At 36.4% G+C, this 19,148-nt stretch overlaps 1 protein-coding gene across 14 annotated transcripts in view; it reads right to left on the bottom strand.

Moving 5' to 3' along the window:
• Positions 1-19,148, bottom strand: part of LOC106875748 (protein FAM219A-like) — a 103,868-nt gene that overhangs the window by 73,903 nt on the left and 10,817 nt on the right. The window contains exon 2 of one of the 14 annotated variants that reach the window (XM_089347143.1): positions 5,027-5,087. The exons of 12 other annotated variants lie outside the window; for them this stretch is intronic. In XM_089347143.1, coding sequence (XP_089203269.1) covers positions 5,027-5,029 — 3 coding nt within the window. In that variant the 5' untranslated portion in view covers positions 5,030-5,087. Of the gene's footprint in view, positions 1-4; positions 218-5,026; positions 5,088-19,148 lie in introns of those variants that run through there. One more of the 14 variants, XM_089347142.1, reaches the window with a different exon arrangement.

The following is a 19,148-nucleotide window of genomic DNA, read 5'->3' on the forward strand; positions in this document are numbered from 1 at the left end:
TTACTTCTCTCGGGAAAGGGAGCCTAGACATTTGGTCAACTAGTTGCAAATATTAACCATATTATACCAGTCCAGCTATAACTATCATGGTCATTTTGTATGCTTCCTTGGCCGACTGGTTATATCATAATATTAATACAACTCAACAATCTAGCTGTCATGGACTGAAATGCTGATAAAACATGGAATTACATTCTTCGTTTATTCTTTGCCGCCACTCTTGATAATTAAAACAATCAACTGTAATGTTTTTTTGGTTCCTGCTATAAAGTAACAGAAGGCCAATTAAGTGGCAGAAATCAACATACTTATTCTCACTATTGCCTTATTATCCTAGAGGTAATTGCAGCCAGCTTAGCCTATCCTTTATGGTAGGGTATGTCAAACAACAAAACAAATACTGTGATATATATTATAAATTATGATTAGCAATTCAAAACATTTTTTTTTCTTTTATACAGTTTTGTTGAGTGAATGATTAATGACTTGAATTATGGAATTTGGTATATATTAGGCTACCAAAGTACAAACTTGCACAAACTTGTAACACCAGTGGTCTTTATGCTTGTCTCACTGTGTTGGTAATAAATAGCCTCATGTTGCATGTATTCAGAACAGTCATGGAGATCACAATACTATATTACATAAAGCACAGAACTCTGTGAGTCATTGAGGAACCAAATCTCCCTTAACCCATTACCTCCCATAATTCTATTAACTGGAATTTTTTTTATGAAACTTTGATTTCTAGCATAAAACAGCCTTAGAAACACACTAGAATGATCAGAATAACATTTTAAATAGAAATAAGCGAGATATTGGGTGAAAAATTAGCAAACCTCATTTGAATATCAGAGAAATATACCTAGTAGATATAGCAAAAAGGTTAGATATGTGTAAATATTGACAGATAATTAGGAAATTTGTAATTTTTAAGTGATCTCATATGAGATCACTGGTAGGTAATGGGTTAATGGATCCTGATAGTCATAATCTTTAGAATGGCAACCTTTTGTGACCAATCCTAAATGTGGACACTGCTCATACTAAGGTTGGAGGAAGGTTTACATGTAACATAGTCAGTTGTAGGTTTCATCTTGAGTATGACAGGGCAGAGCTAACTGGGATTACCTTACAAAAACTAACTCCCTAGTTGTATGATTTAGTGGTTCAAATGTAGTTCTTCTCCATTCTTAGCAAGATGTTGCAATAAGAAATATGTGCTTCCTTACCCAGTATCTAAACAGTGACCTTACTAAAATAATAATACTAAATGAAGACATGTTAACTAAAATACTAACATGTACTCTTCAAGTAATGGGCACAAGATTAGTTAAGTGGTTAAGAAGCTCTCTTTGCGACTATATGGCACTGAGTGACACCTTAGGCAAGTATGTGATCCAACTCCTCAGATCAACCAAAGCTTCCTGAAGCAAATTTGGTTGACAAAAATTGCTCAGGAGCCTATAAGAAGGACAATTCTTGTTTCTATTTTATTCTTTTTTTTTTAGTAGACTCAAATTATTGACTAGTTTAGCACAATTATCTCATCTAGTTTAGCACCATTATCAAAATCCACTTTGTTGATGACTTGTTCCCTTTCACCCCCACCCACAATTACAAAGGGTTGGGAAACAACTATGCATCGTTCAACCTCCTGTGACTAATCCATTAAAAAAAAAAAGAAGACCCCAGAGAACTGTTTGTATACATGAGATAGTGTGGCAACTGTTTATACACCCATATACCTTAGGCCACAAGCAAAAGCTCTTTTCACTAACTTGTCTAACAGTCTAGATCACAACTGGGTGGTCTTCTCTTTTGTCTCTTCTACTGTTAATACAACAGTCTCAGATTCCTTCAACTAGTTAATTGAACTTCTCCATACAAGCCCAATCCATCTCTTTTCTTCTTACTACTCTTACTGTACTTTAACCAAGATGCTGCATAAAATATTTCACCCAATCCTTCTTCCCTAGAATTCCTTGGAAATTCACCCAACCCCAACCTCTCCAACACTTTTCCTACAAACATACGGCTGAATATTAACTACATTAATTTCACTAGTCTGAGAGAGACTGTAAAGGCACCTTCTCTCTCTCAACTTATAAAAGAGAATATTAAAATAAAATCTTTCACTACTGTAGTTCCTTGAATATCATTAATAATGTAAAAGATGTTAATATTTGAAGGAACTTTTTAAAGAAAGGAAATGGCAATACACATCAAATACTAATAAAGCAGTCATTTAATAGCTTTTAATTAATGAATTTTTACTATCTTTGTCCAACCAGATCTTATAATAGCTACTATACACAGACTGAGCAATATTATTTGAATCAAAGAATTTGCAATTAGAGCCAGTGGAGTGATGCCCCACCCACCCAGAAAATACTACAGTACAAACTTGATAAATTTCCTGTTGGAGAATTGAACAACTTTCTCTTTTAATGAGATATTCTTAATCGAAATGTTGGTTTAACAAATATTGTTCATTTTGAAAAATATATGAAAGAAATTATTATTATTATTATTTTTATTACCATTGTTATTAAGGCAGCAAGCTGGCAGAATTATTACTATGCTGGACAAAGTGCTTAGTGACATTTCTTCTAGTTATTTATGTTCTGAGTTCAACTTTGCCATTCATCCTTTTGGGGATGATAAAATGAATGTCACTTGAATACTGAGGTTGATGTAATTGACTCTTGCTGGTCTTGTGCCAATATTAGAATTATTTTACATTAAAAACTGGAGAAAGCCAGTACTCAAAGCTTTTACAGATATACACATACTGTCAAGATCAATGTGATTGCTGTTTAGCTTGAAATTTCTGAAAATTGATATCATCATCATCATGCATAATTGTGGAGGGTGATGCATTCTATGGAGAAAAGTTTTGGTAAAGCATTTAGTGCAGATTTTTTTGAGAGAGAGAGAGAGAGAAGAAGAGGCAGTGCATTAGGTAGCAGACAATTTACTAGTTCAGAAAAAGCAGAAACCATTATGATAGCAGAAGCAAAAACAGAAAAAGAATCAAGCACATCAATATGCTAGTGGGTATGTGTTGGTGAGCAAAAGTTTATCAATCAGATGAACAGCTTGGAGGAGGGGGTGGTTTAACCTAGAATTAATATGTAACAGCTGCTCTGTAACATATGTGAGGAATACATTTGTTAAAGCTTGCACTTGTGTCTTCTTAGTATAGGATCAGCAGTTAATCAGACATAAAACAGTTTCAGGTTTGAGAAGATATTCTTTAAAATGCAGTTAGTTATATATGGTCCACATCATCTCTTAAACTCACCCTCTCATACCTTGAGAGTTTGCTCTGTCACCCCCATCACTACCATTTTCTCAGCTGCTCACCCACTTTTTATAATGTGGAGTAAGCATGAAATCCTCCTCTATAGCAACACACCTGTGCTTGTCCCTCAATCACATTTTAAACTTGCAATAGCTGGTATAAAACTACCCCCTCTCTCAAATATTCCTCCCACTCAGTAATGTTCAAACTACCACCCCAAACACCTTTTTTTCTTTTTACCTTGCAAGTTACATAGCAATCTCTCTAGTGCTAATGGCATGAAAAAAGCACCCAGCACACACTGTGAAGTAGTTGGCATTAGGAGAGGCATCCAACTGTAGAAACCATGCCAAAGCTGACCCAGAAGCTTGGCACAGCCTTGCTGCTTACTCAAACATGTTGAACTGACAAAGCCAGGCTAGCATGGAAAATGGATGTTAAATGATGATGACGATAATTAGAAAGAAAGAAATGCAGAAGACCAAAGACTAGTGATATATGAAACAGTGCTTGTGAATTTGTGGTTGCAGTGATTCTTTTTCTATCATTCAAATGGTCTTCTTTCAGATGTGATCAATACTTCAATGATTTTTTTTCAGAGAACTGTCAATTTACCAGACCTGAAGTACACTCTAGTTTTGAAGAAGAAGCCTAGACACTGGATTGTTTTATATATATATATATATATATATATATATATATATATATATATATATATAATAATCATTTAATGTCCATTTTCCAAGCTGGCAAGGGTTGGATGGTTTGACCAGAGCTGACAAGCTAAGGAGCTGCACCAGACACCAGTTTGTTTTGGCATGGTTTCTATAACTGGATGCCCTTCCTAATACCAACCACTTCACAGAGTGTGCTGAGTGCTTTTACATGGCACTGCATGAGCACTATCATAATTTAATATCCACTTTTCCATGCTTGCATGGGTCAGACAGAATTTATTGAGTCAGATTTTTTATAGCCATATGTCCTTCCTATCACCAACTATAACCAAGCAAGGTAATGTTTTCCAAATGCCAGACACGTTATCCATAGAAGACTAGAAATGAACAACACATGACATTGACACTTGTTTACTACCATAATGTGATGGTAAGACACACATGGGTTTCTTTCTGTTTCAGACTACCAAATTCACTCACAAGGGTTTGGTCTACCCAGAAGTATAGAAGATACTTGCCCATGCCACAGAGTGGGACTGAACCTGAACTCACATAGTTGGGAAGTAAGCTTCTTAACCACACACACACACACACACACATACACACACACGAATAGTCTCAGAGGGATGCCTTCTAAGGAGAAAGGTTTCAATAAAGAGTTTACTAGAGTTTCCTGGGAGAGCAAGTTTAGTTTAGAAAAGCAGAAACAAAAACAGAAATAGGACACAGCACATTGATAAGCCATGAAACCATCATAGTTACATCTAAATATGTAGCTTCTTGATGGCTTTAGTTGCTTACAGTTCATATAGAAAGGATATATGTTTTCTCCACATGTGTAGTTGCTGCATTTTAATATGACTGAAGGAGGCCAGATTGTCATTACTATAGTTTGTGTTTGATGTGAGGTATCTAATTTGTATGTTTATGCTACCTGTGTGCAAAAAGCCAGAAATCCATATTAAAGCTAACATTGGCTATAAAACACTAAACCCAACAGCTGAGTAAATAGATAAAGTATATAACCTGGAAAGTACCTCACCATCGTTGATATGTGTCCGTTCTACTATATTACACTCCAGCATCTACAGATTGCTTTTATTCTTTTGGGTTAAAAAAAACAGAAAGGGCAAAAGAATAAAATGAGAAATTTATCAATGCTGATGAGAAATGAATTATAGGAAATCTGAATTAGAGAAAGAAAAAACAAAACATAAAAGTATTGATATAATTATTTCCTTGCAGTATTTCTTCCAGTTCTTTGTGTTCTGAGTTCAAATCCTACCAGGGCTAACTTTGCCTTTCATTCTTTTGAGGATTCATAAAGTACCTTTCGAGGATTCATAAAAAACCTATCAAGTAGTGGAATCAAAAGTACTGACTAACTTCTACCCACAAAATTGCTGGCCTTGAGTCTAAATCTGAAACCATTATTATTAAACCTGTTTCCTAAACGCCTTGGGTAAGTGTCTTACTATAGTCCTAGGCCAACCGAAGCCATCATAGGAAAAGGAAGGACTATGGCTACTATAGTATTAGACAGTGTTTTTTTTTTAAATCTTTTACTTAATTCAGTATTGTTCTGCAGCCATACTGGAGCACTACTTTGAAATGTTTAGTTGAACAGGCCAACTTCACTTACTTTTCAAGTCTGGTACTTATTCTATTGACCAAACTACTAAGTTACTGAGACATAAACAAACCAACAGCAGTTGTTAAGTAATGAATGGTGGACAAACACAAAGACACACATATACATGCACATCATAGGTTTCTACACCGTTTCTGTCTATCAAATTTAGTCACAAGGCATTGGTTGGCCTGAGGCATTAGTAGAAAACCTTTACCTAAGGTGCTGTGCAGTAGGGCATTAGGGTTCAATGTGAAACCATGCGGTTGCAAAGTGAGCTTCTTAACCACACAGCAATGCCTAGAATGAGCTTTTGATTCTAGTTGTGTTGGATCACAGCTGACACAGGACTGAAAACCATGTCTAAGAAGTAACATTAAATAGGATGTTCTTTTACACAGCGATAGTCTTTTTTCTCAACATCTGCTTTTATTCTCAAGAAGATGATATAGGTTTTATTACAGTTAGCCTCTAGTTCATATTGTTTTATTGTGTGTTACTGGCAAAGTGTGGAAATAATGTCTATGACTATCACAGGCTGTTTGGTGAAATCAATAAAGTAAATGTTCAGCTTGAACACCAGTAAAATCAACATCTGCAAGAAAAACATGGGTAGGGAGAAAATACCAGAGAGATGGATAAAAAAAAGGGAAGTAAAGCAAAGTAAGCACCTTAGACATTAATGCCTTGAGTCCTAGAACTCACAGGGCCAGTTACTCAGTTTCCATGGTGTATAAGTGGCCAACATCATTAACATTTCTTTTGAACAGGACACCATTGCAGGATTAACTAATTTACAGATGAGTGGACTGGAGCAATGTGAAAGGAACTGTTTTGCTGATGATATGTAACAAGCTAGTGCAGAGGAATAGAAGTCATTAAAATAGAGAGAGAGAGAGAGAGAGAAAGAGAGAGAGAGAGAGAGATAGAGAGAGAGAGATAGAGAGAGAAAGAGAATTATGTGCATAAATAAAACTGCTTGGTTTTGACATATAAAATACATATACACATGTAAATAGAAGGAAAGCAAAGCGAACATTTCCTGAAGATGACTATTCAAGCATAAATATATAGATATTTATATATTAATAGAGAAAACTGTGGACTTGGTTACTGATAAAGATATTGGAGTGTAAGTTCAAATCATTTACATGCTACGAAGTGTTTTCTATATTGAGAATCTCTGGATCTCATCTGTTGACTATATATATAATGATGATGATCATACACACACACACACGCACGCACACAAGGGGTGCTGGAAAGTTCCTGGCTTTGAGTAAAAGAAAATACAGGAGGATCAGTTAATTATGATTTTATTCAACATATTCACCTCTCAGATTCACACACTTATTGCAGTGGTCCCTCAGTTTTTTTTCTAAACCCTGTAAAAGGGTTCAGAAGGTTGGGCCTCCAACTTGGCCTTTCATGATACCCTTAAAGTGAGGAACATTTCAGCACTCCCACCCCCCGTGTGTGTGTGTGTGTGTGTGTGTGTGTGTGTGTGTATAGTCAATTAAACAACCAAACAATAAAAAAAAGGCGAATAAAAAGCAAAGAGAAAAAAAACGAATGTGAAGATGTGCACAAGAATTATATTAGTTTCAAAGAGAGTGTTTTGAGCATACTTCTTTGTTGGAAAGGAGAAAGAGAGAAGTCTAGAGAAGAAGGAAAAAGGAAAATCACTGACTGTCCACGTGTGGTTACATTTCTGAAGTAACACACACACACACATGTATGCATGTTTGTATGTGACTGTTTGTCCCCACCTCCATTTGAGAACTTGTGTTGGGTTGTAAACATCCCCATAACTTAGTTTGGCAAAAGAGACCAACAGAATAAGTAACAGACTTTAAAAAATAAGTACTGGGGTCAATTTGTCCAACTAAACTCATCAAGGTGGTGCTCCTGCAGGGTCATTGTCCAAAGACTGAAACAAGGTAAAAAGATCCTATTTCTGTGCTGGGCTATGTTCATGATTCAGAAAATTTGAGCTTCAATAAGTTGAAAACAAAAATAACATACGTAATGATGACTTAGCTTTCATACAACTAAGTTAAGCTATTATTAGAATGTAGCAAACATCTTTCAATATCAGCCCACATACAACCAAGTTTAATGTTTTCTTCAAGCCTGCCTCAGAAATGTCTTCATTCAGTATTTCTTTTTTTATCTTACGTTATCTATCTTTATCTCTGATGTATTACATCTATCATATGAATGAGCATATCACATTCTCATTCTTTACAAAACATGATGTAACTCACTGAGATAACATTAAATAATTACATTTAAGGGATTCCTCTACTCCCGTTCCTTCTCATTCAAAACCAACTTCATGTTAAATAATAAACCTTCCAGTTGCAGTGGATTTTGTACTCCTTTGGTAGGGATGAGTTCAATTTTCAGAAAAGCTCATTTTCAGATTCCAGATAAATATGAATGACAATTTCTCAGTGACTTCAAACTGGATCATTAATTATGTAATAGATGTTTTTGGCTAAAGTGAAATAGGAACTCTACAAACAGTCTCTAATTTAAGCACAGAAATGGTAGAGATAAATATCTTATGCATTCTTTTATCTGTGGTAATAATTTTTTTTAGAGCCCCACCTAAAAACTGAGTGAGAAAACTTATGTAGAGAAGTAAAGAGCAAAATGAAGAAAGAAAAAGATGTATTTCAATTTTTTAGCTTTCCTTACATACATTTCAGTCACTGGACCTTGGCCATGCTAGAGCAGATCTTGAATGGTATAATCGAGCAAACCAACCCCAGTACTCTTTTTGAAAAAAGAGCCTCGCACTTATTCCATCAACCTCTTTCACCTAACTACCAAATTACAGATGCAAACAAACCAACACCAGTTGGCAAGTGATGGTAGGGGTAGGAGACACACACACACACACACAATAGGCTTCCACAGTTTTCATCAAAACATTCATTTATAAGGCATTGGTTGGTCTGAGGCTATAGTAAAAGACACTTGCCCAAGGTATTATGCTTGCAGTGGAACTAAACCCTAAACCATGTGCTTGCAAAGCAAGCTCCTTAACCACACAGCCCTGCCTGCAGCTAATATATACAAATCTATAGTAAAATTAGATACATTATTATGTTGAGTTCTACATAATGCGATGTTCAAATAACAATATACCTTTGCTACATTTATGTACTTGTTTTGCAAGATTCTTGATGTGAAATCATGCGTTGAGGAGGGTCATATTTTGTCAACTAAACACACAAGAAGACACATGGGATAAAACATCATTGATGAGTTCACACAATGTGTAACAAAAGAGTTTTGACATAGAAACAAAAATAATAATAAAGCTGAAGTAAAAACCAAACGTGTGTGTGTGTGTGTGTTTAATTGGCAAATTATGACCATGCCCAAGTATTAAGCCCCAACCTGATACATCCACACTTCATTTCTCCCTCAACTGCTGTTCATTCGCGGGGAAATTTTACAAACAGGTCTCGGGAGTGGCCATGGGAATAGGAACGGGCCCCAACTATGCATACCTGTTCATTGGCTATATTGAGGCTCAAATATTTTTAAGATTCACTGGTTCCACTCCTGAACTATACAGGCGTTATATTGATGACTGTATCAGTGTGATCTTGCTCTCCCACAAACAACTAGACTCATCCTCTCTTTTGTCCAATCTTTCCATCCTGCCCTCGAATTCTCCTGCACTATTTCCAACACTTTCATCGTCTTTCTCAACATTTTGGTCAACATACACCACTCCACTCTCACCACCTCCATCCACTACTTATACACCAACTCACACTCATACCTCAACTTCTCCTCCTCCCATCATACTCGCACCAAGCTCTCTATCCCCTACTCCCAATTCCTGTCTGTGCAGGCTCTGCAGTGACAACCATGACTTTGAGACTCAGTCTCAACTCATGGCTCACCACTTCATCCTTCATGGATATCTCCTCATTACTATCCACACCACCCTTGCCAGAGCATGTTCCATGGACCATGCCTCTGCACTCTCTACCCGCACCTGCCCTGCCATTACCCGTCTCCTGTTTCCCCTCACCTACCACCCCTCCACCCTGCCTCTCCAAACGTTCCGGTGATTCCAGTCTGACCCCTCCACTTTGCACATCCTTTCCAACCTACCCCTCCCCTTCTTCAAACGAGCCCACAACCTACGTGACCTCCTGGTACACAGTTTCTTCCCTAACCCTTGCCGCACTTGCCCCTAACTCTCCAACACCACCATCTTCACAGGCACTCATCATCGTCCCTTTCATATCACTGACTCCTTTACATGCACTTCTAGCAACGTCATTTACTGCATCTCCTGCTCTTTCTGTCCGTCTCTGCACATCAAACGGAACACTGCTTGGCTAACTGGTTCACAGAACACCTCTGAGACATTAGACTCAGCAATGACACCCTGGTCTCACACCATTTCTGCTCTACTGGTCATTCATTACAACACCTGACTGGGCTTGGATTGTCTTTGCACAGGGGCCATCCAGACTCCCACCTTCACCATGAAGAGGAATTAATCTTCTCTGCATGCCACATGGGCTCAACTCACCTCACCTCCCCTCTTCATCTGACTCTCCTCCTCCTCTCTTCTCACATCTACTTTCTCTCTTCACTCCTACCCACCTTCTCCCTTCATCATTACCCCCCCCCCCCCTCCATTCACACCCTACCCCTACACATCCAAACCCCACCACCCCACCCCCACACAACACCACCCCTCGCACACTAGTACTGACCACTTCCCAGCACCCATACCATCATCCACACACCTACACATTACAAATGCACACACTTACGCACACATCCACACATCAAGGTCACCAGCCCATCCACGTGCACATGCACTTTCGTTTTGGGATCACCAATACTTTATTATCTCCCCTTCTTCCTAGCTCTCCTGGCTAACCACCTCTGTCCAGCTAGCCGCTAAAGCTTTTTTTATTCTCAGTTTATTTTCTCATGTTCCTTTCTGTTGAAGAGTGTAGGCTTGAAATGTAAAAGACTTTCTCACCTTCCTGAGCATTAAACTAATACACCTGTCTTCATCTTTTGTTTTTCTGTAAATTCCAACTATAACAATAATATATCTTTGATTGGAAGAACCCTGCAATATTTTCTATAAATGAGAAAATGTGACCCTGGGAGGGACTACATGACAAATATATAACTCATTAGCTCTGTTTACAGTGTCAGCCTAGTCTAAAGATATAACTTAAGTCATTCATTTCCATCCATTTCAAAGTTTTTATCCTCATTAGCTTCCTATAAGTCCTTATCCCCACCTCTTCTCTGATTTTCTTGACCTTTATTTATTTATTTATTTATTTATGTGTTTCAGCCAAGTGGCTGCGGTCATGCTGGTGCACCACACATTTATGTTTATAATCCAGACAAAATATATAAAGATCTTATCTTTTATTGATTTATATTAGAGTGTGGAAGATATCATTCATCTTTTATATGTGTTCCATCAATAAGATTAATGCTATTAAGAATGATGATTATATACACTGCCGTGTGCTTAATATTAGACTAAATGTCTGGAGGACCATAAAGTAATATCACTACCAATTCAACACCAAAGACAAACACCAAGCTGACACAACCTATTGTGTATTAGACTATGCAACGATGAAACCGAGATGATTAAATGTGTATAACAAATAAAAACAAACAAAAGAAACTGAGGTAATTTGTCAGAAATACAACAAAAACACATCAGTAATATTCAGTTCTATATTTAAGAGATGAGGAATTATTTACATTTGATGGATATTTGTTCTCATCTTGTCTGTTAACACAACGTTCCGGCTGATATAACCTCCAGCCTTCATCAGGTGTCTTGGGGAAATTTCGAACCTGGGTTCTCATTCCTAAGGTATTTTTCGATATTATTATTATTATTCAGGTCACTGCTTGGAACTGAACTCGGAATCTTGGGGTTAGTAGCCGATGCTCTTAACCACTATGCCATATGACCATGGACAATTACGGAGTGAATTTTAAGGCTTATAAATCTAATATTTTCCTATCCTTCCTTAATACCGGTTCCCATATGCTACTCATATCTGCACTCGGTCTGCTTAGGAGGTTGTTGTTTCCTAGCATATGTGCTGCTTCTTTTAGTTTTCATATTTTCCAGCGGTGTTCTCTGTCTATTATTTTAACTTCATCCTACCGGAGGAGGTGGTCTCCATTTTTTCATACATGATCAGCTATACCAGATTTATCAATATCTCCTCATGTCACAGCTTTGCAATGTTCGTCTACCCTTATTTTGAAGGAGTGGCATGTTCCGCCTTTGTATTACCTACCACAGCTGCATGGGATGGAGTACATGCAGAATATGACCAAAAACTGTGTGTGCTCCATCCCATACAGCTGTAATAGATTATACAAAGGCGAAACATGCTACCCCCTCAAAATAAGTGTAGAGGAACATCGCAAAGCTGTGACACTGGGAGATATTGATAAATCGGGTATAGCTGATCATGTATGGAAAAATGGAGACCACCTCCCCCTGTGGGATGAAGTTAAAATAATAGACAGAGAACACAACTGGAAAATACAAAGACTAAAAGAAGCAGCACATATGCTAGGAAACAACAACCTCCTAAGCAGACTGAGTGTAGATATGAGTAGCATATGGTAACCGGTATTAAGGAAAGATAGGTAAAAAATTAGATTTATAAGCCCTAAAATTCATTCCGTAATTGCCCATGGTCATATGGCATAGTGGTTAAGAGCATCGGCTACTAACCCCAAGATTCCGAGTTCAATTCCAAGCATAATAATGATAATAATAATAATATTGAAAAAGACCTTAGGAATGAGAACCCAGGTTCGAAATTTCCCCAAGACACCTGATGAAGGCTGGAGGTTATATCAGCTGAAGCGTGTTAACAACAAACAAGATGAGGACAAATATCCGTCAAATATAAATAATGATCAGTATCATTGTTTTAACATCCACTTTTCCATGCTGTCATGAGTTAGAAGCAGATTTTCTACAGGTTGATGCTCTTCCTGTTGCTAACCATCACTTGATTCTAAGCAAGGTAATATTTCCAGATACATTTTTGCAGAATGCTAGAAATGACACTGCTTATATAACAGTGATACTCAAATACTACTCTCACACACCGTCAAGAAGAGGAAACAAACATTCACATTCACGTATACATGAGGGGATGCTGTAAAGTACCTGGCTTTAAGGGTATTGCGAAAAAGCTTTTACAGAGTTTAGAAAAACTGAAGGACTGCTGCAGTAAGTGTGTAAATCTGAGAGAGGAATATGTTGAATAAAATCATAACTGATCCTCATGTGGTTTTTTTTTTTTATTTTTTACCTAAAGCCAGGAACTTTTCAGCACACCCTTGTATATGCACACACACATGCAACAACACATGTGCACATACAAATACAAACACGATGGGCTTCTTTCAGTTTCTGTCTACCAGTTCCACACACAAGGCTTTGGTTGGCCTGAGATTATAGCAAAAATAATTTGTCCAAGGTGCGCCATACAGTGGAACCGAACCTGAAACTATATGGCTAAGAATCAAACTTCTTTACCAAACAGACGTGCCTGAACCTACATGAAATTAAAATTCACTCTTTTATTCCTGATTTCCAATTCAAAATATTAAAGATATAATTTTATTTGAAAAATCTGATATAATGGCAAACAACATTTTTACTTAAAGCAATATAATTCACCCCCACCCCCAACATACTAATTTTGTGTGTTAGACTAGAAACTAATTATTTCAGCCTGTGTTACACTTAAAACTAAAACGAACTTTCAATTTACTATCATATCATCAGCATTCTTATAGAAGGTTGTGAGCTGGCAGAATCTCCAATGCATCAGATAAAATGCTTTGCAACATTTTTTCTAGTTCTTTACATTCTGAATTTGAATTCTGCCAAAGTTGACTTTGCCTGGGGTCAATAAAGTGAAGTGTCAATCAAGTGCTGAAATTAATGTAATTGACTGACCCCACACCCCCAAAACTGCTAACCTTGTGCCAAAATTAGAAACCATCCTTTTGTCATTATAATTGTTGCTGTTTTTGTCTGACATCATGTGATAGTTATAAACTATGCCATCCTTATATAATGCTTTGTTTTAAATTTTCTGTGAAAACACATGCGACCTTGGGGCAATATTACCTTGCTTAGAAACAGGTGATGGTGATAAGAAGGGGATATAACTACAGTTGGATGCCCTTCATGAAAATATGCCTCCATAAATTTTGTCTGACTGATGCAAAGATGGAAAAGAAAGCAAGTGGATGTTAAAACAATTATTAGCATTTAGTTCTATATTTAAAAGATGAGGCATTATGTACATAATGTAAATAATTATTATCATAATTATTAAGGTGGCAAGCTGGTTGAATTGTAAACATGTCAGACAAAATACTTAGTGACATTTCTTCTGGCTGTTCATACATTCTGAGCTGAAGTATGCACATAGGATCTCACATTGAGTGAGTTGAAAAACTATGAGCAACTGAGATTACCAAAACAATTAATAGACAAAAGTCTCCCTTTTGAGTGTTTAACCCTTTAGCATTTAGATTACCCTATCAAATGTAATGCTTATTTATTCACATTGTTTTGAATTTATCATGCATTATCTCATAGTTTTGAGATGTAATTGTTTTGGCACAATGAAGACTATAGGGGATCTGGTCTCTGAAATCAACAGACATACTTCAGTCTTATTAAACCCTACTCTACTCAGTTGGTAAGATTAACAGTAATATAGAAGTATAGGGAGGTCGATAATATCAACAACATGACTGAGGGAATGTACTTCAGAGAAGCATTCTGCATATTAAATACATATATGGCAGGGTCCCCACATATATAATATATGCTAATGAGAGATTAACTCCAACAGAACCCTAGATGTAATGAAATTATTGCCTTTTAACCCTTTGCCTATTCATGCAAATGTTTTGGGACAAACTTATGAATTTCCTTAAGTTTGTCCTAAACGTCCATGCTAATTTTTAGACTTTTAGTTAGCCCTTGTTTCATACATTGAGTAATATAAAATTTTCATTTCATAGGTGCTGGCATAGCTGTGTGGTCAGAAGCTTGCTTGCCAACCACATGGTTCTGGGTTCAGTCGCACTGCGTGACACCTTGGGCAAGTGTCTTCTACTATAGCCTTGAGCCAACCAAAGCCTTGTGAGTGGATTTGGTAGATGGAAACAAAGAAGCTTGTCATGTGTGTGTGTATATATATATATATATATATATATATTTATTTATGTGCGTCTTTGTGTCTGTCACCCCCACCATTGCTTGACAATGGTGCGTTTATGGAGCTGAAACTTAGTTTGGCAAAAGAGACTGATAGAATAAGTATTAGGCTTACAAAGAATAAGTACTGGGGTCGATTTCTTCAACTAAAGGTGGTGCTCCAGTATAGCCAGTCAAAGTCTCTCAACTCATTATATTACATCTGTGAATCCCCACCACAGAACTGACAAATGGTCATTAAAACAACAATTACAATGACAAAAATCAGCTTTTAAGTAGTTATTCTTAATTATAAATAATTTCCAAAGATTATCATTATCTCCATGACATGGCCATAGAAACACTGTGTAAGAAATATCACAAATGTCTGCTTCGTTGCACTGTAAGCAATTGAAGTTGTGAATAATACAATTAGTTCACAAGAATGGTCATCTATCTATAGAGTTTCTGGCTTTATTCACTGACAACTAATTTATCTTGAATGGCTTACTAAAACTGGAAATTTTTAATCAGCCAGCAACAAGCATCATTATGAAGATAGATTGGATGCATGATTGTTTTGGTTCTCAGCTTTAGCCATTTCACTGAAGTTGCTGTAATGACATTGTGAAAGGCATGAACAGCACAACTTCAATTTCCTTATTTCTTCTAAGACCATGTGCCAATTTTATATTAAAAAAAAAATCAATATAAATCAGTTTGTGACAGGTGCAGGAAAGCTGAGTGAATTTGTGACCTGGTTTTGATTTAAAAATTGAAGTTCAGAAGACATTGTCTTTGTAACAAATCAATATCTAATTAGCTTTATTTGTCACACATCCTACCATACCAAAGATATTTGGCATTTAAAAAGATGTGCTCCACATTAACTGGAAAGATAACAGTTAAGCTCCTTTTAAATTTCCGGTTTTTAAGTAGTTTTCTTACCTGAATATCTTCAGTACTTAACTATGCTGAAAGTCTATTAGTTTTAGCAAACTATTACAGTGGATCTTTCTGAGGAAAGAATTTTCTATTCAAAATCCAAAAGTAGTAGTTTTGAATGTGTTAGGAGACAGAACTGAAGAACAGCAGAGTAGTGACAGAGGTGAGGAGTGAAAAAGTAATCATGAATGAGGGGAAAAAAAAATCAGCATTATCATCATAGTTTAATGTTCACTGTTCCATGGTTTAGAAAATTTGTTGAGACAGATTTCCTACAGCCAGATGCCATTCCTGTCACCAAACCTCACCTGTTTCCAAGCAAGATAATATTTCCCCATCATCAGAAAGGTTTTCCAAGGAAGACTATAAATGAACATTACTTGTGCAACAGTGATGTTCATTTACAACTATCATGTGATAGGGTACACACTAATATGCGCACACACACACACACATCTTTTAAGTTTGTTTACGAGAAATGTCTTGAATATGCAAGTAAAACTATTCCATTATGCTGGCTACAATCTAATGTTGCTGACTGGTGAACCAGTTTTTGTGGGTTGCACCAAGCCATACTGATATAATATGGGATAAATATAGTAATAATAATGCATCAAGATATTTATAAATTCCATCCAAAGATTTTTATTATTAGTGTGTGTGTGTGTGTGTATATGTATATCAGGCCTCTTTCCAGTTTCTGTCTACCAAATTCACTCATAGGGATATGGTGGAAGACGCCTGCCCTAGATGATATGTAGTATGGCTGAGCCAGGGACCACATGTTTGTGAAGCAAATTTCTTAAACACAAACATTAACATATTTAATAAAGTTTGTTGATAGGAATTAAATTATATCCTTGAACAAATTTAGTACCTGTAATAAGTCCATAACCTACTAGATTGAGCAACATCATTAAAAACTTCATACACATGATAGATGGGAGAAAGTCAATCTAGTGCAAAAGCAAAATAGCAAGTGTGTTTGATCACCTAAAAAGTCTTGATTTCAAACTCACCATAGAGTTTCATTGAGAATTTGAACACTACACTTAAAACCTCAGTCTGCATAACTGCTGGAAATGGGTACCAAATTATTTAAAACCTATGATAAAATGTTGGTAGGATTAGGGACAAAATTTGTCTTTTATTGGAACTGTGGATTCAGTGCAAAACCTATTTTGGCATTGGATGCTTAGGTGCTAAGAAAATTTATTTATGCTCTACATAACAATTAACTTCAATCACTCACTGCTACCAAATTACTAAACCTCATTTAGAATTTTTACTTAGGCTTTGTTTATGTATCTAATGGCTGGTGAATTATTGATGAAACAGGAATGAAGAAGCAAAAAAAAAAAAGCATTTGTGCATAATGTATTTCTTTCATATTTGCAAAGCTGGCATAGCAGATAGTTATCTTAAATTTTGATGCAGTGAACAAAAAGATTCAGAGCAAAACAGGGTCACATATATAATGAGTGATAGAAATAGCATCCAAATCTTTATTCAGTCACACCCTATTGTTTAAAAAAAAATTAAGGACACTTCTAATAATGTACATCTGGATATGAAAAGAAAAATATGAGCAACAAAATGGAAGTAGGGAGTTACTCAAGTGAAAAGAGAGCAAGGGAAGTTTGGGATATAAATGGTTTGAAAGTAAATCTGAAATGATGTCTGACAGAGACAAAGTCAAAAGTAACCTTCCATATATTTACTTAACCCATTCCAACATGGAATCTGGCTACTAAAGTGGTAAAGGTGGTGATAACAGCTGTAGTGATTATGAAGGTGGTGGTAATTGAGATGGTGAAATTGGTAATAGTGATGATGTTGGTAGTGTATACTCATACAGGCTTCTGTTCTATTAAATCATAAATTTATAAATTTCTGGAGAAAATGTTTGTGTAGCCAGATGACATTCCAATTGTTAACTACCATTATCTCATCAATACTAACCAAATCAATCACAATTAGCTGATTATCTTAGGATTTAAAAGTCTGTCAACGTAAACATTTTTAATAGCTTTTACTTCTCAAACATAATAGTACTAATAGAGGACTGGGATGAATTTTATTCACAGTAGCCTTGCTTCTGATGAGAATGTCATAAGTAGATTGTACCTACAAACATCATTATGAAGCAGGCCTTGGACTGTAATTTGCTTTAGACAACTCCTGATGAAGTTGCAAGAGTACTGTCATGACATGCAACATGATTGAGGCACCTTTTAGACCAGAAGGAGCTCATCCCTCCCCAGATTTGACTGCAATTGATTTCTTCCAAAGGGATGGACAAATGGACAGAAAGAGCAATAGAAAGAGAAGAATCGACTCTGAAACAGAACTGGCAATATATCACTTTATCAACCCTTGAAAGGATGAAAACAAGTTTACGTCAATGCTATTTGAACTCAGAGTGCAGGGGGCTAGAACAAATACTGTGACAACTCATTCACTTCACTGCCTTGAATAATCTGAGTCCCAAACCCTTAAAAAGTCATAGGTACCAATTTAAAGCTGGCTTTGATAGGGAACCAGAATACATTGTTTTCAAAGTGAAGAAAAGTAATCTGAAGCCAGCAGAGTATTGTTTTACCAGTAAAAAAAAAACAAAAAAACATACAACAGTAACAGGATTTGAACTACTGCCCTTATAGTCAGTAGTTCAATGTCTTAATGTAACAACTTTGCTCTCTTCTAAAATGGGATTTAGATCAGTTCCTCAACTGAATCTTTCTTCATATAGAGATTTGGAGGCACTGTGGTTCTGATTCCTGGACTGGGCGACGTGTTCTTGAGCAAAACGCTTCATTTCATGCTATTCAGTCCATTCAGCTGGCAGAAATTAGCAATTGTGTGACAGACCGGCGTCCTGTCCAGGTGGGGAATTTATATGCCATGGAAACCTAAAAACTGGCCCTTATGCGCCAGCATGACTCAAGAAATTAACTTTTTCTTTTTTTTTTATATATATATAGAGATGTAAATCAGTATAACAATGTTGTTTAGTCCTAGGTTAACTCTAAAAAGTAAACCTTTGTTCAAGGATCAACTGATCTTTCTTTTGTCCTAATAATGTATTTCAGACTTATATGTGTCTTTAAGCCAGTAAAAGTAGGGAGATTTGACTGCTACCTTTTGGTGGTTCTTCACTGGCCTTGACAGAGCATGTGCTTAGCCCCCAGATCAGCTCTGATTGAGTAGCACTAGATCAAAGTTATTCCAGGCAGGACAATCTGTTTTTTTAAGAATATAAAGATCTATATTATCCAATGTATTATTTTAAGGACACTTGGGTATGTGTCT

Source organism: Octopus bimaculoides, chromosome 2 (assembly GCF_046866305.1).
Source record: "Octopus bimaculoides isolate indiv1 chromosome 2, ASM4686630v1, whole genome shotgun sequence".
Taxonomy (NCBI): Eukaryota; Metazoa; Mollusca; class Cephalopoda; order Octopoda; family Octopodidae; genus Octopus; species Octopus bimaculoides.